The 27,280-nt window shown below is 35.6% G+C and overlaps 1 protein-coding gene across 4 annotated transcripts in view; it reads right to left on the bottom strand.

Moving 5' to 3' along the window:
* Positions 1-485: 485 nt before the first annotated feature.
* The window catches only part of FGF12 (fibroblast growth factor 12), a 631,141-nt gene continuing 604,346 nt past the window's right edge, over positions 486-27,280 (bottom strand). For all 4 annotated transcript variants that reach the window (XM_037838256.1, XM_037838264.1, XM_037838246.1 and 1 more), the window contains 2 exons: positions 22,953-23,151; positions 486-4,121 (listed from right to left, as the gene is read on the bottom strand). In XM_037838256.1, coding sequence (XP_037694184.1) covers positions 4,003-4,121; positions 22,953-23,151 — 318 coding nt within the window. In that variant the 3' untranslated portion in view covers positions 486-4,002. The remainder of the gene's footprint in view (positions 4,122-22,952; positions 23,152-27,280) is intronic.

Below are 27,280 nucleotides of genomic sequence, written 5' to 3'. Positions count from 1 at the left end.
ACTTTTAGAAATAAAAAATAAAAAAATAATCTCTGCATCATAGAGGGGGTTTAGAATCACTGAAGTTCTGAAGGAGCATGTGCTTCAATTTTTGTTCTCACCTGTTTCTTTTTATTATAAAGTGACATTTTGTACCATCACTAGAAATATACATTTATATATAAAGTTTTGCATTCAAATCTCTTTATTTTTTATTACCTATGACTAAAGACCACAAATCAAATAAAAACTCTATATAATATATCCTTAATTCAGAAGCATATGTATATATACACATATATATTCGTAGAACAACCCACTGTTTTAAATGTGATTCTGCTTTAAAAAATGCTATTTACAATTTTCTGACAGAGAAATAACCTCAGCCTTTTATGGTATTAAAATGATCAGGGAATTTTTATGTTTGAATGCATTTCACCTTGTGCAGATGAAATTAAGCATCATGGAAAACCTTCTCAGTGCAAGGCCTTGTAGACTAAGCCATGAGGATGGAATAGATTTGCTGTTTCTGGGTCCATTTTTTTTTTTTTTTTTTTTTTTTTTTAAACTTACTGTTGATATAGTCATACTTCTTCACTAAGAAATCAGTGATCTCAAATTAGGCCCTTCAGACTTTCAAAACACGAACATTAAGCTATTCTTCATTCTTGACTCGTCTTAAAACTCGCATCTCTCACTAGTGGCCCCACAGGACCACCGATCTAAAATGTTGCTATTTTTTTAAATAGATGAGTTTTTCTAAACAAGCTATTGGATTAGAATGAGGCGCCATAAAGCATCACATTGCATCAACTTTTCTCTTTATTATGCCAATCCATAGTGGCTAAAATGTGCTATGAAATTGATATGTGAAATTCAAAGCCCAAACTGTTATTGTGACCAGGAGTTGGTTGGCTTGCTGTCCTCCAGTTTCCTAAAGCACAAACGTCTTTGAATTAGCAATTGGAACTTCAGCACCATTTTGTTTTTAAACTTCAAACTTCTAGCTTAAAATTCAAGGTCTATTGACCAGAAAACTATTCTGTGAGACTCTCAAAAGTTTTGTTTTCATTCTTAAGCCTACTGATTTTGAAACAAGTTGTAATAAGGACTCTTAGAATAAACACATCTTAACTCACATCTACACAGCCAATTACAAAGCTTTACTAAAGGCCGTATTTTTTCCTCAGAATACCCCCATGCATTAAAAATGCATATTTGACTTATAGGATAATAAGCAATGGATGAATTGGAGACCCAGAAATGGGAATGACAAAAATTAGAGAATTATTTTACCAGGAAGAAAACTGGGAAACAAAACATTTAAACTGGTTCATATTTTTGCAGAAAATGGGATTAGATATTTATATTAACATTTTAAAAAACCTAGAAGTGAATACTGACTTTTTCTATTAAAGGTTTTATGACTTAAAAAGTAAGCAGTGGTTAAGCAAATGTTTACCCTGTACTCTGAATCACAATTTTTGTCAGATCAATGTGTAAAAGAAATATGAGGTATCTAATTCATTCTGTAAAATGAAATGGAAATAAGATAGAGCTGATTTCCAAAGCATTTACTGTGATGAGCATTTATTTACCATGATTTGGAGAAAAAATATACAAATTGGGTGGTTAAAATTCTGCTTCTCATCTACTACCAGAAAGGAGACAAACACGAGTCTAGATGATACATGACGGACAGCCATTGAAAATAGAGAGAAATTTGGTTGGAGATTTGTATCTGTATCATAGTTTTCATAATTAACTGGATTAAATATGTTCTGTCATGAATTCATCAGTGTAGTTGATAATCATTCTGTGAAACTGTCTATTGTGTTCCTGTTGAATGTGTGGGGTGTATGTGTGTGCACATGTGTATCACCACAAAACTTCAAGTCATTTCCTGCTAAAAGAGCCTGTGATCCATTTGGTAGAAGCCTCATTTTTTATTCTTTCATAGAAAATAAAGTTTTATTCTTGAAATTTGTTTGGTACTTGGAAATAACAGGTGCATTTATAATCTAGTTGAATCAAGAGTGACAAGGAGAAATATAGCCAGATTTGTTTTTATTTTAAGGGTATTCTTTTCCTAGAAGGGCAACATTCCTTTTAAAAAAATAATAATATCTTTATTTTTTAGTTTCCTAGTATATCTCTTGCAACTCTGTTCAGAATCCTTGCCTAGATGCATAATTTTTGTTTGTGGCAACTAATTAGGCAAATTCCTCCCTTTCACTTTCAGCTAACCTCTGATAACATAAGTAGGATATTTGGTGAAGGACACGAACCACTGTTGAAGAATAATGATTGTGTAGAGTAAGGGAAACTATGTTGACCTTGAAAAAATACAGCAACCAATGACAAGGTCACTGAGGTGAGGACCTAGAGCTTCTGCAAAGTGTATATATTTTAGGGAGTCATATTTGGAACAGTACATGCTGGACAGGAGAACTATAGGAGAAGTTACATGCTAAGTCTTCTCATTGATAATATCCATAAATCTGCATACATTTTTTTCTAACATTCTGTTTTGATTTGTTTTGTTTTTTTAAAATTTGGGTGTCTTTACACCATTCCTAATTTGTATGACTAAGTTAATCAATTTTTCCAAGCCATTTGTAAAACATTCGTTTCTTCCTCAATTTTTTTTTCAGCACATTAGTATTCCTAACTGTTCATTTGCCTGCTCTTACACTGAGTTCTTTTTCACTGTTTTAAGTCAATCACACAGTCCTGTCTATTGGAGCCATAGCTGTTAATTCCATATTGCTTCTCTACACCCCTAAAAAATTCAGCATTTCTAGTAAAATTCTGTGTTCTAGGAGACAGACTTACTGTTAACCAGATTTATCAATGAGGATATACAGAAAAAAAAAAGCCACTGACTTCATAAGAGAGTAAGTTAGGAATTTCACAGCAATGACTCCCAATTTCTTGGCAGAGTTTGGAAAATGCTATATACATAAACCTCTGGTAAGGTACAAAGGCAAATGCAGTTTACTTTCATCAATTTGCTAGGATTTATTACCTTATATAAAACCCCTCTTCCTTCTTTCCTGCTGCAAGGGATGGTACAAAACTCCCTAAGACAAATAACATGCACCTACACTCTCAATGATGTCCACAAGCAAAAAATCTGACCAAATGGTAAGAGTAAGTAACTTCTATCTTACTGCCTGGACATGGTAATGACAAATAATTCCCCAAAGTTTCTTCAGCTTTAGAGCAAGAACTTTTTTCTAAATGACTAAAAAATATGAGATCCTGGATTAAAACTTTTGATAAAAATATATTCTCCTAGGAGGATCTGAAACTCTTTTTATGAATGAATGGCATCAGCTAATACCATTAGATTCAATACAAGAATATTCTTTTGTGTAAAACAATTTTAAATAATGGTGTCAAGAATAATTTTTAAAACTTTTCTTGGTATTAAATGGTTCCTGGCTATATACCTTAGAGGCATTAGAAGAGTCCGTAATTCATACATGTTCAATTTCATGGTTAAAGACAAATCCTGGAAATAGATGTAATTATGTGTCAATTTGTAGATACTGAAAGAAATTGCAAAATCAATACAAAGCCACATATCACAGCATTATCCAGAATTCAAGCTATTTAGGATATTACATCAATTTTTAAGTTTAATTCTCAAACCCTTTTCTTTAAGGTAATAACTGTAATTCATCTTTATTATATAATGTCTTTGTTACAATTAGCCCTCTATTAATAACACAGCAGTTTACCTTATAATGTTTGTGGAATCCTGGTTTATTTTACCTTTGTTTTTATGTGTGCTAATTTTTGTGCATGTGCATTTTATACCACATTGCAACAGGCAACCTTTGGTTCAACTTTCTTGTCCTACACATAGGAAGATTTTGAGTGCCAAATCTTAGCCACTAGGTCCTGCGTTGCCATTTTATTTTCCTCTCTTTGGGTGGATTTATTGGAAGGGAATGGGTAAAGGGGAGGGAAGAGAAAGGAAAGGGATGAGAGAAGGTAGTAGAGAAGCATTCTCAGCTATGTAGAATCTTGATTCACGACTTTGCCTCCATTCATGGTTGGTGTTCCAGAACTTTTCCTTGAACGCCCTTGTTTTTCTCCAATTTCATGTAATGATGGCTCTCTGTACATACACACTGGAAAGCAAAATCACAACAATTACTTATTATGATAGTGCATATGATTTGACCTCAATACATTTCTCAAATTTGATTTTACAACATTCCTCACTCTCAGCCCTAGCTTTTTTCCCTACTGTAAAATGGTTCTAACGTGATAATATATTCATTGGATACATGTGGTTCTCTTACAGATCTATCAGTCACAACCTTTTATGTCTTCTTGAACTGCAGACATGTGAGTGCTTTCTGTTCTCATATAGATAAGGCTTGTTTTTTGCAGCCTCCTAACCTATATAATAGGATTTTCATCCATAGTTAGAGAATACAGTGGAGATATAACATTTAAGGGAGAAAAATAACTATTTGGGCTTTCAGTTCTTAATCTGAAATCTAGTCTGAGTAGAAAAAAAATAATCTTTATTTACATGTTCCTAAATTTTATTCCACTATAAGAAATATGATGTTGTTGGGTCACATTGAAATATTTATTGTCAATTTCCATGGCATCCTATGTAAGAAATGATAATGGGAGAGAGGGAAGAGAGAAGGGAGAAAAAAAGACAAAGGAATTCCCAATTACTTTCCCAGATTTCCCTCAGCTCAAGTAACAAACACAGTTTCTCAGATATTTGTCATTGGGGAATGTGATTACGCAACCATGAGATTCCAGTTCACATCTATATAAACAGTTCTTTTTCTCCTCTATTGTTCTGTCTGGCTTTAAAGCTCAGTCATCTGTGAATGATCATGACTGTTGCTGCACTATTGCTTGGAAAGAACAATGTTTCTCATTCACATTTCTTATTTTAAGATAGGATCTATCAGCATATTGTATACATTAATACAACTTCGTTACACTATTGTGAGATAGACATGGATACCCGTATAAGAACATATGAAATATTTCAGTTAAATATCAGGAGGTATTTTCATCTTTGATTTAGGAACATACAGTTAAGTACCTCTTATCTGTTGAATCACCAGTATAAGGGTTTGATAATCTGAGTGTTGTTTCCAACAACAAATACCTTCCTTCCCTTATGCTTTGCCCTGGTATTGGAGAGCTGAGCAGATTCTGAGTGGTAGCTAAGGGCACCAATTTGGCAACCACAATGTCTGGACCATAGGACACATTTCCATTACTGAAAAATGGCATTTTTATAAGGATTAAATTCTTGGTGTACAATAAGCACCCAAAGATGTTATGAATATGAAGGAGCTGATCTCTTTGTGAGAAATTTTGGATAACAATTTCAGGAAAATAGTGATTAATTGTTTTGGCTGAAGGTATTCTAAATCCAAAACTAAACTAACAGAGAGTTAAGATTCTTCTCAGACTAACTCAGGGGATGAGGAGTCAGGTTTCTTTCCCAACTTACTCAGTAGTAGAGCTTGTTAAGTGTTAATGTGCATTGAATTGCCTAGGCATATTGTTAAAATGCATATTCTAATTCAGAAGGTCTGTAGTGGGCCTGAGATTCTGCATTTTTAATACGCTCCCAGGTGATGCTGATCCTGCAGAAACCCAGATCACACTTTGTGTAGCACAAAATATACATACAAAATATGCATGTTAAGAGCATTATGCAAAATCATTATATATTTTTAAATGAGATTTTAAGACATTTCAATTATTATAGTTCATGGCTCCTAAAAGATGAAATGCTTTTGACCTAAACAGCCGAGCATTCAGAAGAAACCTGCTCAAATAAAGTGATCCTGTAACTTTCAGATGGTTCCAATAGCTAATTCAAGTTTCTCTTTTTTACAAAAGACAGAAGATCCCAGAAGATCGTTCTGGAAGACCCTATTGGAATTTAGATGTTCCAAGAGTCTAATGGCTCTTTCCTATATTTCTGTTAGTACAAAGTATAAAAATCGTCAAAGTATAAGCATATTCTTACATGTGTTATGTATTATTGGTTAATACACAGGGGAAACTCAGAAGAAATGATTGAGTGATTCAGCTGGAAAGTTATTCACATGATGCTATAAAACAGTTTTGCCCAGCTCTGTCACCTAGTCTCTTATGCAAACCCATTCGTTTATAGACCCCACCGCAGACTACTAAATCAGAATCTCAAAGGATCAACAAAAGAATCTTTTTAAAATACAGAATATATTTTGACCCCCAAATTTCTTACACTTCACCTTCGTGGTAATTGAAAAATTGTGACTTTCTAATTTCCATTAAAGAATACACTTTTTACAACGTGACTGAGTTTCATAGAGTTGCATTTTCTTTTTATATTTTCTTATGGCACAGATTCTACTGAATACACTAGTTTTTACCTTTATCTTTTTTGCTATTTCTCATCTGTATGTAAAATAGCTGTGACAACACAAAATGTTACCATTATAATTACTGCTGCAGAGAACTTTTTTCAAATAACTTTACCCCAGCTGACAAACTCTGGGAAACCAGGTATCAAGTCCCCAGAGAGGTTTTCAACTTGACATATGAAAATTTGCAGTGTTCCAAAAAGAACATAACTCACAATTGCCATAGCAAGGTGTGCAACTTGCTCCTCTCCTAGGACAACTCAATCACTTATTTCCAGATATTCTTCAATAAATGGAATAATAAAATTCAGGATTTTGAAAAATTGTGGTTCATATCTTAGGTGGAAAATGAAGAGTAATAGGTAGGTTTCCCAGTTCACTGAAAGGGAATGTTCTCCCTCCAACCAATAAATCAGACTGGAATCTGAATTTCTGTATTCCTGTTTACATTAAGAACTGGATGTTGGTAGAAAGCAAACTAAGGTCATCCTAGGAATTGTATAGAAATGAAAATAAAGGAGGGGAGCAAAGTTTCTGTCAAACCAATGTATTAATTTTAACTTTCTGGGCTTTAATTTTCATTGTTAATTACAGAATCTGGGATTTCAAAAATAGTCACTGAGTGTTTAAAAAGTAGCTAGATACAATTGAGATGTGCTGTAAGTGTAAAATACACACTAGATTTCAAATACTTCGTACAGAAATAAAGAATAAAATATCTCAATTATGTTTTATATTGATTACACATGAAAATGATAATATTTTAGATACAGTGAGTTAAGTATGTTATTCAAATTTATATCATGTTTGTTTTAACTTTTTAAAATGTGATTACAAGAAAATTTAAAATTACTTATGTAGCTTATATTTCTATTAGGCAGTCCCGGATTAGAAGAGTTTGCTGCTCTCTGGAAGAGAAGTGTCTCGATTAAGGCTAAAGCTATACATTACTGTATGTTTGGGGTTAACAGTTAAGGAAACTTCCTGACCTGAATGAAGGATTCATCCACATATAGGCTTAGGGGAGGAAGAATATTTTGGATTCTTCTGATAAAAGAACAGGTTCATAAGACATTTATTACTCCTCTGGCCTGGTTTATCTAATATTGCATTACGTTTATTCTATTATTGATGTTCCCTTTTCTCTACTCAAACTTCAGTTTCTCTTTTGCCAACTAATATTCAAAGATTCATATGTGCCCAGGTATTAATTTTATTCTAAAGAGTGCCAGGTATTCTGCGGTTCCATGGTAAATACAAGAAATGAATGCTAAACTCCTGCCCTCAAGGAGCTCAAGGCTAAGAAAGAGAGCACAGAAGGGCACACAAATCACAGGGTAGAAAGTGCCATAGTAGAGAACTCAATGGAAATAAGTACATTAAAATATGTACTAAATGTTAATTTAGCCTTGAAGGGTACAGGGGATTTAGAGGGAAGGAGATAGGCTCACAAGGGTGAAGAGACAAAGTATGGGAAAACAGTGACTAAATAAATCTGGTTGAAGTGTGGGGGAAAAATAGAGATGGTGAAGGGCAAGACTGACAGTTTTAACGTGTATCAGGCCTTGTTGAATTTTAAGCCAGAAATTTTCAATTGTGATCATGATATATATCAGCCTCAATTTGATAGTGTATGAAAAGTTAATAATATGATCAACAAACATATGATTATATAGGGAAAATCTGTTAATTCAATCACTTTATCTAGAAAAATGTCTGTGTTTACATGAAACAGCTAGTGTCATGTGCAAGTAGTCAATTTATTCAAGAAAAATCAGTCAAACTGAATCTTACTGCATGGATTCTGTAAGAAGTGGTTGACAGTATTTGAAACTTTTAAGAGTTGTTCTGGCACCTTGAAAACAATCTTGATTTCTTAGTTTCTGAGGCTGTTCATACCTGGTTGAGGCACTGTCATATGTGTGAGGCCTGATGCTTAGCTAATATACCAGCTCCAAATACCATAATTTTGACTGTAGTTAAGGAGATAGTGGTTCACTTAGTCAAGCTAACATGTTGAGAAGCACCGTCATATTTGGTGGGGGAGGAGGGGTGCTTATATTAGCATGTAAGAAGACCAAACAAACAACAAATGACAAATCAGAAATTATGAGTCCCACACATTAAAAAATGAGAATTACATCTACTTTACTGTACAATAAAAGTTAATCACAATTTTATGCAACTATCAGTATTAGAATATAGAGTTCTTTTAATTAATTTCCAATAACATTCTACAAAGCAATTAGAGAAAACCTTTACAAATATGTCTAGGGAACTGTCTTGGCTCTGAACTTCAATAGTTGTACAAATTCTACAGCTCCTAAACTGCAGTTCTCAAATTATTCCTGTCTCATACCACATTAATTTTTTTTCTTTCTAAGAATCAGGTCCTTATTAGCAATTGCAAAGTTCCCCAGTCTCCTGATTTGCAGATCAAAGTACAGTGATATTTAAGGAGGGGACTTTTCCATTGCTTTCTGTTACAATGAGCTATTATATCATCAGGAATAGATTTATTTTGCTTTAGGTGGTTCTAGAATTGCTTTGTTTTATTTTTTAATATCTTTTTCCTGAGTGTTCTCTTCCTGTACCCTCTGTGTTATGCATTCTGGCTCACTTCAGCTATGAGAGCAAAGTTAATATTCTACTTCTCTTGGTGAGGAGTAATTTCCATACTGAGAATAAGGTTAACAAAATTTCTTCCTATCTTCTTTGTCCTTCTACCTCCCCAATTCTGTTTCACAGAAACCCAGACTCAGTGGTGCTTCCCATATAACAATTTAAAACAAATCCTCTGACTTACGCAACTGTGGGATGTTGCTATTTAACCATGTCTCATCCAGAACCTTTTATGCTACCCTTGTGAAGCACATTTCCTTTTCAGCAGGCATGATTTGATGGATAACCCTTGGTATGGAATTGATTTATAATTGTGCTTCTTTCTCATTTTACTTTATACTGTTTTGCCAACAAAGTTGCAATATCCAAATTTCAATTGTCTGACTGTGCAATACCTGAATGATTAACAGTTACTTCCTTTTCATCTGGCTCTTCTGGGTTGTCTTTGATCAAGTTGCTTGCCCTATGCCTGTTTATTTGTCAGGTACATAAAGTAGGAACGGAAATCCTGGCTCTTTTTTCACTACAGGAAATAAATATTCCTGTTCTCCTAATACATATGGCATCATAATAGTTTTGGATAAATGGCAAAAATATAATTTTCTAAAAGGAAAAAAGCATTTGTTTGGCTCTTATAATACCGTTTCTTCAAAGCATGGTCTTCTTTCAGTTCTTTTCTTCCTATTTTTCTTCTTTTCTAATGTTTCAATTTCTCCTCTTTTTTTTTTTTTTTGATGTTTCTTCCTATTCATGTTTTTTGATTTTTCTACATCTACAGTATTTAGCCCAGCTTTCTGAATTTAAGTGAGGTAGAGAGATTTGATGAGAGTTCTCTACCTCATTCTAGGAGCAAGGACAAGTAGAGGTTTCTAATAACACAGCCCACGCCGTGTCCTACTTTATGCTGTAGCATTCGCCCGGTGTCCCCAGTTTAACTCTTTACCGTGAGCAGAATGTGTTGGCATGGAGGACTCAAGTTCGCTCGTGACTTGGCATAGTGAAGGTCGTCATTTTCACAGCTGCCTGAGGATGCACTATTTATCTGTAGAAAACCCCTGCAGTCCCTGGGTGTAGCAGTTATCACAGAAATGCTGCCTTTGGTCACAAGACCCTAAGCCACTAATTTTGTGACAAATAGGGTATTTCCCTCATTTATATATTTTTTCTACTTTATTTCTAAATGGAAAATTATTTCCTTAGAAAAGAGGAAGACTGAGTAAATATCACTAGGCTTTGAAGCCTTGTCAAACTCTATAAATCTATCTTCTCTTTGCAGAATTACACATGGATTTTGTCAGGGCAGGCTTTCCATTTAATATTCCCTATTACATTCTCTCCAGCGGTGCCTCTGTTGCAAATGCAGTTATCAGAATACACAAGCTTTCCTTGCCATTATGATAGCTCAGATTCCATTTGCTACTTTTAACATTTAACAATCACTTTTATTTTAGTTACCATAAATTTCTCTGGGGAAACTTAGACTAAAATAATGTCTTTTCTAAAAGTGTGAAAAAAGTAAAATCTCAGGAGCTGCTGTTATTTATAAAGTAAGCAGCTATAATAAACCAGATACCAGGTACCATCCCATGGTACTTCCCTGTGAAGTAGCAGTAGTTATCGTAATCATAGATAATATTTATTGAGCACTTAACTATACTTTACATACACTAGCATTTTTCAAAATGACCCTAAAAGATAGATAATTTTATTGGTTGCAGTTGAGAAAATTAAGGAACAGAGAGAGTAATTTGCTCAAATTCATGCACTGATTCAGGACAGAGCCAGCATTCAATCCATGTGAAATTAAGTCCAGACTCCCTGTTCTAATGTAGAGCCAAGCAGGTGTATGTGATTGGAGAAAAATATAAAACTGTGTTCACTGGTGTGCTGATTTGTATACATTATGTCCCCCAGAAAAAGCCACATTCTTTAATGCAATTTTGTGGGGGCAGATGTATTAATGTTGATCAGGTTGGAACCTTCTGATTGAGTGTTTCCATGGGGATGTGACTCAATCAACTGTGAGTGAAGCGTTTGACTGGATAATTTCCATGGAGATGTTACCCCACCCATTCAGAGTGGATGTTAATTGGATCACTGGAGTTGTATAAAGGAGTTCACAGACAGAAGGACCTCAGAGCAACTGAGAGTGACATTTTGAAGAGGAGCTGCAACTTACAGAGACATTTTGAAGATGGCCATTGAAAGCAGAGTTTTGCTGATGCTTTTGAGGTACTAGACCAGAGTTTGCCCTGAGAAGCTGACACAGAGACATTTTGGAGAATGCCGTACTAGAACACAACTTGAGAGCAGCTAAGAGTGACATTTGGGAGAGCTGCTGCAGCCTAGAGAGAAACATCCTGGGAGAAAGCCCTTCTGAAACCAGAACTCAGCTCTGGAGCAGATGCCAGCCATGTGCCTTTCCAGCTAACAAAGGTTCTCTTGATGCCAATGGCCATCCTCCAGTGAAGGTACCCAATTGTTGATGCCTTACCTTGGATACTTTATGGCCTTAAGACTGTAACTCTGTAATCCAATAAACACCCTTTTATAAAAGCCAGTCTGTTTCTGGTATTTTGCAAAATGGCAGAATCATCAGCAGACCAGAACAACTGGTCTGAAGCTAAAATCTTCATCCCAAATGTTAAGTGCTCAGCCCTACCTGGAGTCCTTAGTCAGTTCCTTCTCCCATTCTTCCCAAGTAACTATTCCACACTTTTCCTTTCTTCTCAAATTTCCAACACTATCTGCCCCAACTCCTTCTCAGACTCAGGAAATAGGGTTTCCTTCTTGGGCTTTCATTCTCCCTCCTCCTTCTCTTTCTTCCTTTCTTATCAATAAACTGTTTTACTTTGCATTTCACTTACAAAAGAGAAATAGAAATGTTTCATACTTCTACCACAAAAATCATCAACCTATGTGGATCTGTTCCCACATGCTCTGCCTTCCCTATTGTTACAATGCTTGAACTCAACCTGTTCCTCAATCTAGCCCTGCACTCGTGTACCTGACCCTGTCCTGAAACACCAGTATTTACCTCTCACAGAATTGTTTCCACCAGCAGACAAATATGCCATAACTTTTACCAAAAACTAACAAAATTGCCATGTAAGTTCCTCTCTATTCTCTCGAGTTCCTTCTCCACTTCTTAACATCCCTTATCTTATAGAACGCTCAAAAGTGTCATTTATTATTACTTTCTTCTTGTTTTGCCTCCTGTTATAACTTGAATCCACTCTAATCAGGCTTCTTCCCTACAACTCCACTGAAATCACTCCTCGAGACACCATTGACCACGTGTTACAAAATCAATGGTCAGTTCTTACTGATCAGCTTACTGGATATCCCAGCAGTGTTTGAAAGAGTTGATTATTTCCTCCTTTTTGACAAAATGTTTTTATTTAGCTTCCTGAACATCACTCATAATACCCTACTTTCTTGTGAAATCACTGACTACTATATCTTATCCTCCTTTGCAAGATCCTCCTTATCCAATAAATGCTAGGGTTGCCCGGGGCTACGTCATCAACTACATTCACTTTCTTAGTGATTCTCAACCAAGGCAGATTTTCCCCATCCCTTGTCACAAGGACTGGGTTGGGGGTCAGCATAGTTTTACTAAGTGTTTGTGATATGAGATAGTTCCACACATGAGAAAATTTTTCCCACCCAAAATTTCAATCGTTTCCCTCTGTGAATTGGTGCATTGAGCCTGGGGCACTGGTTTTCAAGCTGGGGTGATTTGGGCCCCCAACAGACATTTGGCAATGTGTAGGTATCATGGGTTGAGTTATGTCTCCCCCAAAAATATGGTGAGGTCCTAATCCCCAGTACCTCAGAATGTGACCTTATTCAGAATAGAGTCATTACAGACGGAATTAGTTAAGATGAGGTTATACTGGAGTAGGGTGGGTCCTTAATCCAATATGACCGGTGTCCTTATAAGAAGGGGAGAATAGACACAGACACATGAAGGGAGAATAACACGTGACAGTGGAGTCAGAGACTTAAATGCTGCAGCTGTAAACCAGGGAATGCCAAGATTACTGACAAACTTCCAGAAGCAAGGAAGAGGCAAGGAAGAATTCTCCCTTACATGTTTCAGAGGGAGCATGGTCCTACTGGCCCCTGAATTTAGGACTCCTAGCTTCTAAACCTGTGCGACAACACATTTTCTGTTATTTTAAGCTGCCAAATATACAATATTTTGTTTCAGCCACCCTAGGAAACTAAGACACTGGGGACATTTTTGTTTATCACAACTGGAGGGGAGGGCTGCTAATGGCATCTAGAAGGCAGAGGCTAAGAATGTTGCTAAATCTCCTACAATGCACAGGGAAGACACCCACAACAAAAAATTATCCACCCTAAAATATCAGTAGTGTTGAGGTTGAGGTACTCTGATCTAGGGGATAATATCTGCTTTTCAAATGCCATCTAAAGACTTTGATTCCTGCTCAATGTCTTTGAACACCACACTTGTACATAAAACTGTCCATATGACAATCTCCACTTAGATTTCTAATAAGCATCTCAAACCTATCATATATGACTCTTGCCACTGCATTCCTTGCAGCAAAACTCAGTACTCTCCCCATTTTAGTAAATAGCAACATCATTCACCCAGTTGCTCATGCCAAACACCTAAGAGTCATCCTTGATTTCTCTTCTTCTCTAACAGCCTACATCCAATCTATCAGCATGCTCCATCAGGGGTAACTCCAAAATAAATCCAGTTCTAAAACCCCAGGCCATGCTATCATCATCTTCCCTGCAATATTTGCTCAAAATCTATAATGACTTCCCATCCCACTAAATAAAATTCAAAATGAAGGTGGCTACAAGGTTTCAAATTATTTGGCTTTTACCTATCCCTCTAACTTCATCTCCTACTATGTTTTCCTTTAATCAATACATTCCAGCCACACTGGCCTTCTTACTCATCACTGGACATATTTGTACCACATTAGGGCCTTTGAACTCACTGTTACTTTAGCCTAAAAAAAAATCTTACTTCACATCATTGTTTAGTTTACTACTAAATTCTACTGATATTTCAAATGCCATTTATGTCAGCTTCCCTAAGAGATTTATCCTGATCACCCTTGGTGAAATTGCCTATTTTTGTTCTTGGAACAAATCTCTGTTGATACTACAGAATATTTGGTTCTTTATTTATTGTCAGTATCCATTTCTAGAACTAAGTGCCGTGATATCAAAATTTTTTTCTTGAGTATGACTGCATACCCATTGTTTAGGACAGTAAAGGACACTGAGAAGGTGTTCTATAATTAATTTCAAATGAACATTTCTATCTACTATGCTATATTGTCTAACTTCAAAAGTCTGTAGTTGGTGTAAAGCTGGACCTTTCTCTTCACCTTTAAAGTCAATGTGTCTTAACTTTCTCTAAAATCTTAAACTTGTGTTAAGTACCCTAAAATATATCATTATGTAGCTGGAAAGAACGACTTTGAAAGAATGGAATGAATTCTAGGTAGTGGCCATGATTATCAAGCTTCTCTAGTTTACTGATCTTTGGATAAACAATTAAGATTTATCCTTATCTTCACAGAAATAAGAATAATCAACCAAAAAAAAAAAAAATCTAGGAATGTTAATCCTCACCCTTCCCTGTCCCCCCATGTACATATGGTAAATTACAGAGTCTAGGAAAAGAAAAGAGGTTCTAGGATCAGTGTATCTAACAATTCCCTAATTTAATGGTTCTCAAACTGTGGTCCCCAAACTAGAAGCAGCAGCAGCACATGGAACTTTGAGAAATGCAGATTCTTGGACCAACCCCAGACCTAATGAATTAAAACTCAGAGGGTGGGGCCCAACAATCTGTTTTTTAACAAGCCTTCCAGGTGATTCAGAAGCACACTTAACTTGTAGATCCACTATCCTTATCATCTGTGTAAGAATTGCCTGGATAAACTTTCTAAAAAATACACATTTTTACACCTTATTTCTGAAGACCCTAATCCAGAGGAGAGACAAAAAACCCCACAATAACTGATGGAATAACTGTATAGCTTTAAAGAATGGCAAAACCATTAATTCACTCATACACACACATTTCTAATAGGAAAAGCATGAAATTTGAAGTTAAAAAATAACAGCTCTGGTCATTGTTTTGCCTCTTTCTAGTTGTATGAACCTGAATAAGTTATTTAAAATACAGATAATAAATCTTAACCTGTATATCCCCAGTGTTTTAGTGACTATGATCATATGTCACTGTTTAGGGAAGCCTGTTGAAAATAAAAATGTGCCATGCAAAATAGTACAGCTGCTACCAATTATTATTTTTATATTGCTGCTAGATTCTTGACAGATAACTTAAAAATTCGGAGTTCTGGTAGTTTATGGGGAGGACTAGCTGTAAATCTTTGAGTGTTAACATTGCTCTGTAATGGAGAGTTGTCATATAGTTGTTATTAACAAATTTTGTTTTCCAAATGGAAGTAATACAACTTCAGTGTCTGAGAAAACTTACAAATACTCTATAAAGAATGGTCATCCTTTATCAGTTTCCATCAAAGAAAAATGAAATATGACTAATCTTTTATTACTACCAATTTAGTTGAATTTTCCTTGGCCCTCCTTAATTTCCAAGAAGTAGAAAGGCTAGATTGCTGTTAGTTAATGTTCCATTAAAGATGCTTAATTGTGTTAATAGCAGATCATGGAAGTGTGTGGGCAATTAACATGAAGCAATTTCACACCTTAATTAACATCACATGGAATCCCTTTGGAACTATAGGAGAATTTTAAGTGCTGGTTTGGATGGAATGTATTGCCAAAGGAAAGCACCTAGTATATCATAAATATTTATTATAAAGAGTTAAGAGGCATTGTGAACAAAATAATCTATACCTTCATTTAGAAAGAGAGTGGAAGCAATATTTGAGTGTAAGAGAGAGATAGATATGGAAGAAAAATGTGTGGGAGAGAGGTGGGAGGGTTTTATTAAGCACTAAATTCAGAAGCCAGGAAAAGGCTGCTTTGAATGAGTTACAATGGTTTGGGGGAGGCAGGTGTCACAGGCTGGCAGAAATCCAAAATGCAAAAGAGAGAGATAGAGAGTTGTGTCTATTATCATTTCTGTAATTAAAACAATCAGAGGCATCACAGGTACTATTTGCCTCCATCTTTATTGTTGTTTTTGTCTTTTAGTATGGTTGGGTCCAAAAGAGGATTTTGAAAAACAAACCATTTACAGTTTCTCCATTTTTTGAAATAAAAATAACAAAACTATTTTGCTGTTAGTGTCCTCCCAATTGGAGCTATATGACATCATGAGTCTTTATTTATTCTGTTCTTTAGTGTCTTATTAAATGATTGTTGAAGGGATTATTGTTTTGTCTCCCAAATTCAATTTTCATCGCTTTTAATCTCTCATTCAATGCCATACCTCACAGCATTTCACCAATATATAACACAATAACAAAATGTTCATTTTTCAAGGAAATGAATAACGACACTTCACATTGATCTGACAGATTTCTCTTGAGAAATTCAACTTTCTTACAATGTATAATCTTCATGTTATTCCTATGAAACAAATAGAATTCATAATTAACTTAATCTTCAGATATGACTGATGTTGAAAAAGGTAAATTTTTGTCTCAAAATTACTAAGCTTAACACTGGTCACCATTTGATCAAAGGAATTAGACATTTGTTTATCATTAGGTTAATTGATTTCTATTAGGTTCTTCTTTCTCAGTGATAAATTTGGCAAATTATTTGGTATTCCCCTACTAACTTCATATAGTAGTTTATCCCAGCACTAAAAATACTCATCTTACAGCAGTAGGAACTACTAAAATGTAACAAGTTTACATACTTAATTCCACAGAGTCAGTTTACTCCATATTAGTTTAGGTTTAATCCAGTACATTGATCACAATAATTCAAATACACTTAAATCATTGCCTATGCCAGATTTTACCAAAATGGGGCTAGAAACACCAGGTTCAGTCTAGAAGACTAAGTCTCAAACCTCGTTGTCATCAGAATCACTTGGACACTATTTTAAACCTGTGATTCCTAGATTATACCCCAGAACTTAATAAATCAGAATGCTTTGGAAATTTGGTATGAGAATTTTTGTTTTTTTTTTAAAATATGCTAGGTGTTTTGGGTAACTCAGGTTCTATTAGCTTAAAGTGACAGTGCCCACAGGGAAAATGGATAACTTGACCTGCCTTATAGGGGTGTGTGTGTGTGTGTATGTGTGTGTGTGTGTGTGTCCTGTCTCCCCACCTAGAAAATAAATTAGTGGCAATGGGTAAATGTGCACTATTTCCTTTATTCCAAGTTTTATAGTTCTGTGATTGATGGTTCTCAGTTGACACTTACTGATCCTATTTTGGAAACATCTGTCTCCCTCTAGCACTGAATCCTTGAAGCTTGAATCTTTAGAACGTGCCCACATTCTTTTCAAGGGGGAAGAACTAGATTCTGAATACCCCACCACCTGTAGGAACTGAGTAATGAGCTTATAGAAAGAGGAGGGAGGAGAAAAGGAGGAGCCTTGTGTCTTGTTCTTTGTTAAAGGATATTTTTCTGCTGTATCTGATGCTAAAGGGGAGGGCACCATCAAGACAATTTAAATCTGGGGGAATTACTTATCAGTGGTGTGAACAATGCTCTGAAAGGGCAGAATTTGGAATCATGAAGCCTGCACTTTTGTCTTAAATTCCAGGGGAGGGGACCCATGTAAGTAGAGGCTATTGTGCAATGTACGTAGTAATGGGTTTAAATATCAAGTCCATCCATCTGTCTGCATAGATCTCCCTGCAACCTCTCATTAACACCTCCAATGTTCTAAGCATAGGATGGAGGGTGAAGGAGTGAGGGAAAGGGGCTGGTGGATTATTATCTTGCAATCAGTGCAGGACTTAAAACATTTTCCAACTGTCAGAGCTTAATTTTGGGAATCCTGACATTCAACAGGACATTGCAGCAGGAATGGAAAAAAGCAAAGCTATTAAAAAGCAAAGGAAAACAAAACAAAACCTATTTTGGCTTTTCCTCCAAAACAGGCCAATCCCCTTCACAAGGGGAGGGGGCATTTTCTGACTGCAGAACTAGAGTCTGCTGGGGTGGTAACTGGTAATAGCGGTGGGCTTATGGGCTTACAAAAATTCCTTTAAAACCAAAATGAATTGTCAAACCTTTTTGTTAAATAGCAATATGCTTAATTTCTTAGGTAGTTGTCATTTTCTATTTCTGCTCTAAAAGTGCTTCCAGTTACTTCCCCTCAATATTCGCAAATCACCGATTATTGAAATAACTCATAAAATGCTATTTATTCATTCAAAATTCAATAAGGGAAATGGGTTTAAGAATCTTTCCACATGTAAATCCTATGCTAGGTTTTACTCAGGAGCATGATTTTACACTCAAGTATTTATAAAGACTGCCACAGAATGCTAGTGCCATAAAGGACATTAAGAGTCATCTGGTCTAAACTCTTATAGAGGAGAAGATGGAAGCCATGAAGCCTGTCAGAATTCATCAGAAAAGATGTGATATATCCTTCTTTCTCTTTCTTGCCTAGTTTGAACATGGCATACAAATAACTATTCCTTCTGAGCTTCTACCAGTATGCATTCATCATATCAGGAATTTATGCCTCAGTTCTTGCATGGTTTGGTACTAGATAACACTCAGTCCTTCTTTTTTTGCCTAGTTTGAACATGGAATTACTGTAAATATCCTATCTGATCATCTACCAATATGCATTTACCTAATCATATCATGTATACATGTCTGAATTTTGCAGAGTTTCAAATCAACTTACTATTAAGGTTGTTAACAGGGTATAATATTTCTGCTTTGTTATCACTGACTTTTCTGGGTATTTTCTATATGTTGCCTGATCTCAGATTGAAAGTTGGTATAATGTATGGGGTTAAGTGCATTAGCACTGGAGTTAGGCATAGGTATAGCAATCCCACTTTTGTATTTATTTAGCCCTGTATTCTTGGACGGGTTACTTAATTACTTTAAATATTAATTTCATTGTCTATAAAATGAGGATAGTAATTTAAGGCTGTTGTGAGGTTTAATTAAGAGAAACAGTAAGCTGATAAACTGTATGTAGAAATAATAAGACTAGCAATAGTAGTAATAATACTGGTAGCAAGGGCAGTTTGGGGATCCTAGCAGGAAGGAAGCTTTCTAACACAATTTCAGGTGGACATATTTTAGATAATAATGGTAATTTGTAAAAATGATGTAATGATATAAAATATAACTGCATGGGGAATCTTTGGGTAATTGTTTGCATTTGTGGTACTATAAGGATGACATCAAAGTACAAATGACTCAAGGGAACTGACTCAATTTGTATGCATAAGGTAAGTCACAATATAAAAGCATGAAGGTCTGCATGGATCTGAAAAGGATTACAGGTTACAACAAGAAGAGAAGTAATTAGGAGACATTTATGGCAGAAACACTGACTAAGTCCCTATTATACTACTTCTAAAATGCTTCTCAGATCGTCTCACCAATCTTCACAGAAGTGAAGCACCTGATCTCTTGAATCAGACTGCCCTGGTTTGAATATTGATTGTCACTTACTTGCTGCATGATTTGGGGAAAGTTACTGTGCTCCATTTTTCCCTATTTGTAAAATGGGGATAATACTAGCACCTACTCTGTAGGAGTGGAGTAAAAATTTAAAAAGGCAATCACTGAAACATGCTTAGAACAGTAACTGAATAAAGTAAGCATTTTAAAAACCATTAGCTAACATTGTTCTGAAAAGTGAACCATTTTCTCTAAGACAAAAGGCACAGAGATTTATAGGGAATTAAAAAGGTCTTTGGTATGAAACCATTTAAGTCCTTGTTTTCATCCTTGGAAGTGATTCTCATCATATTCTCTACTCTTTCCACCTAATTTTTCTTTCCCACGAACTAAAGAGAAAAAGAGCCTTGAAAGTAAATACAAGTATTAGTGAATCTGGTTTAGACCGGACTTGTTTTTCCCTGAAAACAGGAAAATCATTCCAAAGCATCAATAAATAACACACATAAACAAAAGTAAAACAATCAACTAAAATGTCACAATTAAAATCAATAAATCAGAGGTATTCTGAAGTTAAGATGACGGAAGTTTGAATCACAGGCTGCTAGGTGCCCCAAATACCCATTCTGTCATTCTCCTCAAACAATAGAACATGTGTTTGGCATGTAACCATCCAGGAAAAAACAACTGCATTGTTTTTAGTCTTCCCCGCACTTAAGTGCAACTATGTGACTGGGTTATGGTCAATGAGACAGAAGTAGAAGTATTGGGGACCATCCTGTAGAAAAAATTACCATGGGCTTTTATTTCCATCTTCATCCCTTACTCTATTCTCTGTCATACAGATGCAGACTTGGACCATGAGGATGACGACACAATATGGTTGTGCAAGTTGTGCAGTGCACAGTTGTACACAGGTCAAGGCAACAAGTGAAGCAGTGAAGCACTAAAAGCTGGACACAGCCAAGGCCCCTAACAACTGGGAAGCCACAATAGCAACCCTGGAATAGCTGGTCTCTAGATATGTTATATGAGAGAATAAAACCACATATGATTAAGCCACTGTTCTACCAAAATACAGAAATAATTGTAGAATTAAAGAAGCACTTGGACTAGGAACATGGTCATTGTATATACATTTCTCTTGGAAATGCATACATGGTAATGCAGAGCTAAGAGAAAGCTTGACTAACCAAACTGCACAGAGGAGTTATGATTAGGAGCATGGGTTATAGCTGTTTCTTTTTCCTTATTAATTTGAAAGGCATTATCCATTAAAAAGTAAATAAAATATATGATGCTTTATCCACTTTTCATTTTTAATTTTTTGAACACTCCAAAATTTGTCAATAGCATGTACTACTTTATAACAAAAAATAAATCAACTTAAATGCATAAATAAAAATGATACAGTGGTTGCAAGCAGTTTGTCAAAAACCTAATTTTTGAGTATCAACATATTTTCCCTAGGAAAATATTATCTATTCCTTCCATACCCTTTGTTTAACCTTACAAAGCAAGCACTTTCCAACCTTTACTCACAGTGTGCCTGGAATGCTTTTATCTCCCAAATAACATGCTCATCTCAAATGGTCTGAATCTGGCCTAGCCCTGAAAGTAAATTTAAATAACAATTTTTCAAGTGATATCTCCCTTTTGGTGGAAGTAATAACTCTTTCCTTAAATCCCAGTATAATTTTCTGCAATGTGCAATACACCACTTTCTGCATTTTACTTTTACTATTAGAAAACATGTTTTTTTTATATCCAAGTATATTAGGAAGTCCTCTGGAGCATGTAAGTCATCTGTCTCCTCATTCATTTATTCATTCATGTGTTCAATTATTCAGTCAATTGATTACTGAATATCTCTCTACTATATGCCAGATACTGTGCAAAACACAGGGAGTTAGGGAAAATAAAACATGTTCTGTTCATTCAAAGAGTGAGCTAATCATGGATATCATGGATAATAGGAGACAGAGTGGTAAGTAGGTAAATATATTACAACATGGTAATTTCTGTGGGAGAGATGTATACAGTGACAAGGTAACTGAATGATTATTGTTCCTTGAAAAAAGTCAGAGAGGCCCTCATGGAAGTCTGACTCTTGAATTAAATCCTTACAAGGATTAATAGGGATTTTTCAGGCAGATGAGTGGATGGAAATTGTGGGGTTGAGGGGAGGAAGGTGGGCAGAAAAAACAACAGGAGGCCCCAAACAGTGAAAACGTACGGCAGGAAAGGAAAGTCAGTTACATGGGCTGAAAGCACAGGGTACGGGGGAGGCTTGAGAGAGACCAGGAGCTTTGAATGTCACATATCCTCCCAGTGGTTTAAGCACAGTGTTAATTTAATAAACGTCTGTTCACTGTTGCAGTCTAATGTGCAATACAACAGGCATTGTTTTGCTGCACTGGTTGTGCTGACCACACCATGTTAGATATTTAGAGGACAGCAAACTTGGCCAAGTCACAGAGTTGTAAATCACTGCCTCAATTTTCTCTTATCCTCAGACAAGGATATGAGATATTTTAAATCACTAGATGTGAGTTTTAGAGGAGTAGAACATTATGTTGATAAATTTTGAGACTACTATTTTCCTAGCCTGGATTAAAAAGTTTGACTGAATACAATAAATGTGGTCATGCCAATCATCTATTCTCCTCCTAGTTAAGAAACTTTTGAGGAAACACATCCCTGTTGCCTAAAATGGATTTCCTTCTCATAAATTTGTTTTTTTCACTCCTTGATTTGAATAAAGTGTACACTACATTAAACAGTCAAGAGAGGAGAAGGTTATAGGCCCAACAGAGAAGAATACAATTTAATTCTGTAAATATATATTGATCACAGAAAATAGCATACTGTTTTCTTTCTTTAGAAAATACAAAGAAAAATCAATACATTCTGTTGTCAGATTTGTTCGCAAAGATGTAGAGGTTACGATATGAACATACTTCTGAAAGCCTATGCAAACTTAAAAACACTGTGATAATAACGTTGGTTTTCTCAAAGGTGTAGCCAGAGAAACTAAATTATCATTGTCAACAAAGAAGGAAATTCCATGTCAAATGGTAACTACTATGATTTTTCCTCTTTCAGGAGTGTTCTAGCTTCTATTTTCAAATATTTTTTCTGAGTGCCAAGTATTTATAATTGGATTTTCTTATTTTCTGGAGGGAGAACTACTTTAATGTTTTCCAAATCTTTTTATATCTGAAAGCAGAATTATGGAAAGGGAATTCTGACAAAGTCCTTGAATAAAATATGTGGTGGGTACAAGCATGAACAAACACTACTGCAAACCCTACTGAGTGAAGGGATAAGAACAAAATTGGCATCAGCACGCAGATGGAGTCACAAGAAGAAAAGAAGTTGGTTTCATACCTTCAATAGGTTTTGGTACAAAATGTGATGAGGGCTTGGTTTTCTTCACTCTGTTTCCCTTCATAATTTGCCCTTCTTTATTGAGTCCCAGAAACCAAGCTCGGCCTGATTCTTGCTGACGGTACAGTGTGGAAGAATAGATCACATAGTAGTTTTCAAACACAGATTCTTTAAATTTGCATTCTGGAGTGAAAACATCCTGCAGGAAAAAAGAAGACAGAAAAATAAAAAGGATTTAAAAATTAATCAGCAAATGTTTACACCCAATGGGCCTGAAATACATGTCCTCTGTTAAGAACAAATGAGAGGCAACTGTGCATAATCTACATTAGCATGACATATAAAATCAAGAGAAAAGATTTCTTTTCTAATCAGCCTTTACTCACAGAACATAACTGCTTGGTCATGAGTTATATTGTATAATATTGTTCAGTAATGACTGCCATTTTGACGGTGACTAGGTCCAAACTGATCCCAGCATAATTATTTTGTAAATTTAAATGATGGCCCTCACACATGTTAGTGGCCCTTACCATGTAAGTAGGGCTCTAGAATTGATCCCTGAGAACTAAAATCAAACACAACCACAGAAAACACAGGCTTACCAGATGTTTTTGAATGGATTACCCTATTTGTACATAAACCTATTATGCAGATGAAGCTTGTTCTGCAAAATCACCAGTATACTTACCAGGAGTAAGTAGTGGAAGAAAAAATTTACACTTACATTGCATAATTCTCAGTGGAACATAGAATGAGAGTTGCAGTTCAAGAAGAACCCCTAAAGATGCTTTAGTTACACCCCCATCATTGGTAAGTGAGAGAACCAAAAGGCTATATGATTAATTCAGTTACAGGCAAAAAATGACTGCTTCAGTGCTAGAGCACACCTTTATTGCTCCACAATCAGTGCCTTTCCTTTTCTGCTAGAGTGACTTATGATGAGATTTTATAATCAATACAATAAAATCAAATCCTAACATGTCAAATGAACAAAACATATTTCACGGAAAGAAGAAATTCACGCCCTTTTGAGATAAGCAGAAGAAAAATGCGATAGCACACACCTCAGCTACAAGTAAACAAGAATCCTACATATCAAACATATTCTCAGGAATCACTATTTTCACTATGTTCTAGAAGAATCCCTTCCCTGTAACCCTGCCAATGAGAGGTCCCCATGATTTAATGCAGACCCTGTAATTACACCTGGAATTAAGTTACTGATAAATACGTGGGGTTAGAGCTGGTTGAAACCATGTCCCTGTAGGTGATACTCCCAGACTAGTTCTCTGGCCGTATTTGCAAAGAGATGCAGTGATGCCTACAGAGGGAACAGATGAAAGCCTTCACTGATAAAAGACACTGTGTAAAGAGTTCTGCTGATTTTAAATAGTTTCAAAATTATGGACTAATATTTTAGACTAACAAAATGGGAATGGGAGTGTAAAGGGGGCAATAGACATTAAAATGATAATTGTGATAAACTGTCATTATATTAGTATTAAAATATGATTTCTTAATGTGCCTTCAGTTCTAAGTAAACTAACTGGCTTAAGAATCAGAGAAAAAAATGACAATGGGGTACTGCTTCACACTCACTAGGATGGTAAGAGTAACAAAAAGGACAGTAAGTGTTGGTGAGGATGTGGAGAAACTGAAACCCTTGTACATTGCTGGTGGAATGTAAAGTGATGCAGCAGCTGTGGGAAAGTTTGGCAGTTTCTCAAAAAGTTAAACAATACAGTTACCATAAGATCTAGCAATTCTTCTCCCAGGTATATACCCAAGAGAAATGAAAACATATGTCTGCACAAAAACTTGTGCATCATGTTCATAGCAGCATTATTCATAATATGGAAACAACTCAAACATGCATCATGGACAAACTAATTGTGAAATAGCCATACAATGGAATATTACCCAGCAGTAGAAAAGCATGAAGTACTGATACATGCTACAACCTTGGAAACAAGGCACAAAAGGCCACATGTTGTGTGATTCCATTTATATGAAATCTCACAATAGGCAAATTCATAGAAACAGAAAGTAGATTAGTGGTTGCCAAGGGCTGGAGGCACAAGTAAATGGGGGGAGACTGCTAATGGATACAGGGTTTCTTTTAAGGGAGCTGAAAATGTTCTATAATTAGACAGTGGCGATGGGTATATGAACAACTTTGTGAATGTACTAAAAATCACTGACCTGTATGCTTTTAAAAGGTGGATTTTATGACATATGAATTATATCTTAATAAGAAGGAATCAGAGAAAAAAAGTAATTAATGATAGTAAGGAAAAAGAATGAAACTATTGCATTTTCTTTGGCCACTGGAAAATGGGTTCTTCTATGACCCTGTTTCAGAATCACTTGAATAGAGTTTAATCATTGCCAAGCACAGGAATCAAAATGATTCAGATAAAATTTTCAGGGCAATTTTAAGTTCTGGTATTCTTCTAGGGACTAGGTTAAAAGATTTAGAAAATGCTTAATTTAGTACATGTTTTACCAGTTTTCTTTTAAAAACTAACCAAAATAATCCTAAAAAGCTTTTGGTTCTATATCTAGCTTAATACTAATGAGCATGTCCATAGATGCTAAGAGACTCTTGAAAGTTCAAGGATTAACTCCTAAATATAAGATTTCAGTCTTTATCATAGGAGTTAGGGAAAACACATGAGGTAAGGAATTATGTATAAATGTATATAGTCATATATGTAAACAGTGATACAAACTATTTTTCTTATATGTCACAGAATCATGACATTTGGAGATACAAGGCTGCTTGGTGATAGTTCAGCCTGATGCCTTTATTTAATGCAGCAACTGTAGCCCATGATAGTGAAGTGATAGCTTCTGTGTTTCATAGGAGGATAGAGGCAGATCCTGACCCTGAGCTAAAACCATGGGTTTCTGACTCCCGATTCAGTACTTCTTCCAATGCCATACATTGCTTTTCCTACTGAATCGTCAAAACTGCTTTTGATGCCAAGCTGCTGATTCAAGACAAGCCTTAGTCCTTATCATAAAAACATCAGTCCTGTTTACTACATTGTTGTTTATACATGTGAAAAATAACATTTTCATTTAATAGATAATGAACTCCCAGGTTTCCGTTTAGTTTCACAATGGTTTAAACTCCCCTCCTGGAACAGCAAAAATACAGGATATTGAGCAGGGAGTGAAATCTTGGGGGCCTAAGCCAGGAACAGTATTAAGTAAGGACTCACCCTTGAACTATTCTTTTAGCAAATGGGCGATTCCAGCAACAGTATCTGGGTCATAATCAGAAATAAAAAGTCAAGTGGACTATCCCATCTACATATCACTCCAAAGGGATTACAACTATGTCATGAGTCAGAATTCAGAAATGAGGTGACTCTTAATACTTGACTAGGGAGAAAAATGGTAGGAGTTTTAGTGCAGGCACTTTCGTGGGGTACCAAGCTGCCTCCTGTGGAAAGAGGCAGGAAAACTTTAAGGGCACTGAGCCAGCTTGGGCAATCATTCTAATTGCAACCTTAGCAAAATACTTGCCACTTCAATTTCAATATGGAGTTGTGCATCAAAGAAGTCCACAAAATATTTTCTATTATCACTTTTTGTGGGCAATGAGAAATCAGAGCCCTAGAGTGGTAGAAAGAAATTCAGGGTTTCATTTCTGACTCCATATACTAGCTGTAGGACTTCAGGTAAGTGGTAAAGTTTTTTTGAATTTTCATTTTTTAGCTTTAAATTGAGTTGTTTTGGGGAAAATTAGATAATGGTATGGAAGCATGTTGTAAACTTGCTGAGTTTACAAAAACTCCAACTCTTCATTATTTCTAAGTTTTCTTTTTATAGCAAGAAAAATGTCATGCAATTATATAACGAGATAGTACTATGTTCTTGTCACACATGTTTAAATCTGCTCCAGGATTCAAGACCCCTTGCCATAAGTTAAGGCTTATCCTCCATAAATTGTACCCTCTGTATAATTTACTCATACACACAAAAACCTATTCATCTAAAGCTTTTGGCAAAGACTTGGGCCATCACATATATTCAGCAGGGGTTCTGAGGTTATAGAAAATGTGCTCAGAATGACAGTAAATATAATGTGTAATACAGACAGGCAGGCTTGGAGCCAAAGAAGATAAAATCCTAGCCTTGATCCAGTGAATATAATGAAAGCAGAGTGAATAACTAGTATTATTGAAGGTTTGTTTTTGAAAGTTTAACCAGTAGTGATGTTGCAACTCATGAATTTTATTTGTGTATCTCCATAATCCTGAGCTCTCAGTTCAATGTAGGTTCATAGAAAGACATACAGAAATGTTTGTTGATAA

Source organism: Choloepus didactylus, chromosome 1 (genome assembly GCF_015220235.1).
Source record: "Choloepus didactylus isolate mChoDid1 chromosome 1, mChoDid1.pri, whole genome shotgun sequence".
Classification (NCBI taxonomy): domain Eukaryota; kingdom Metazoa; phylum Chordata; class Mammalia; order Pilosa; family Megalonychidae; genus Choloepus; species Choloepus didactylus.
This window is presented reverse-complemented; position numbering and strand designations above follow the sequence as displayed.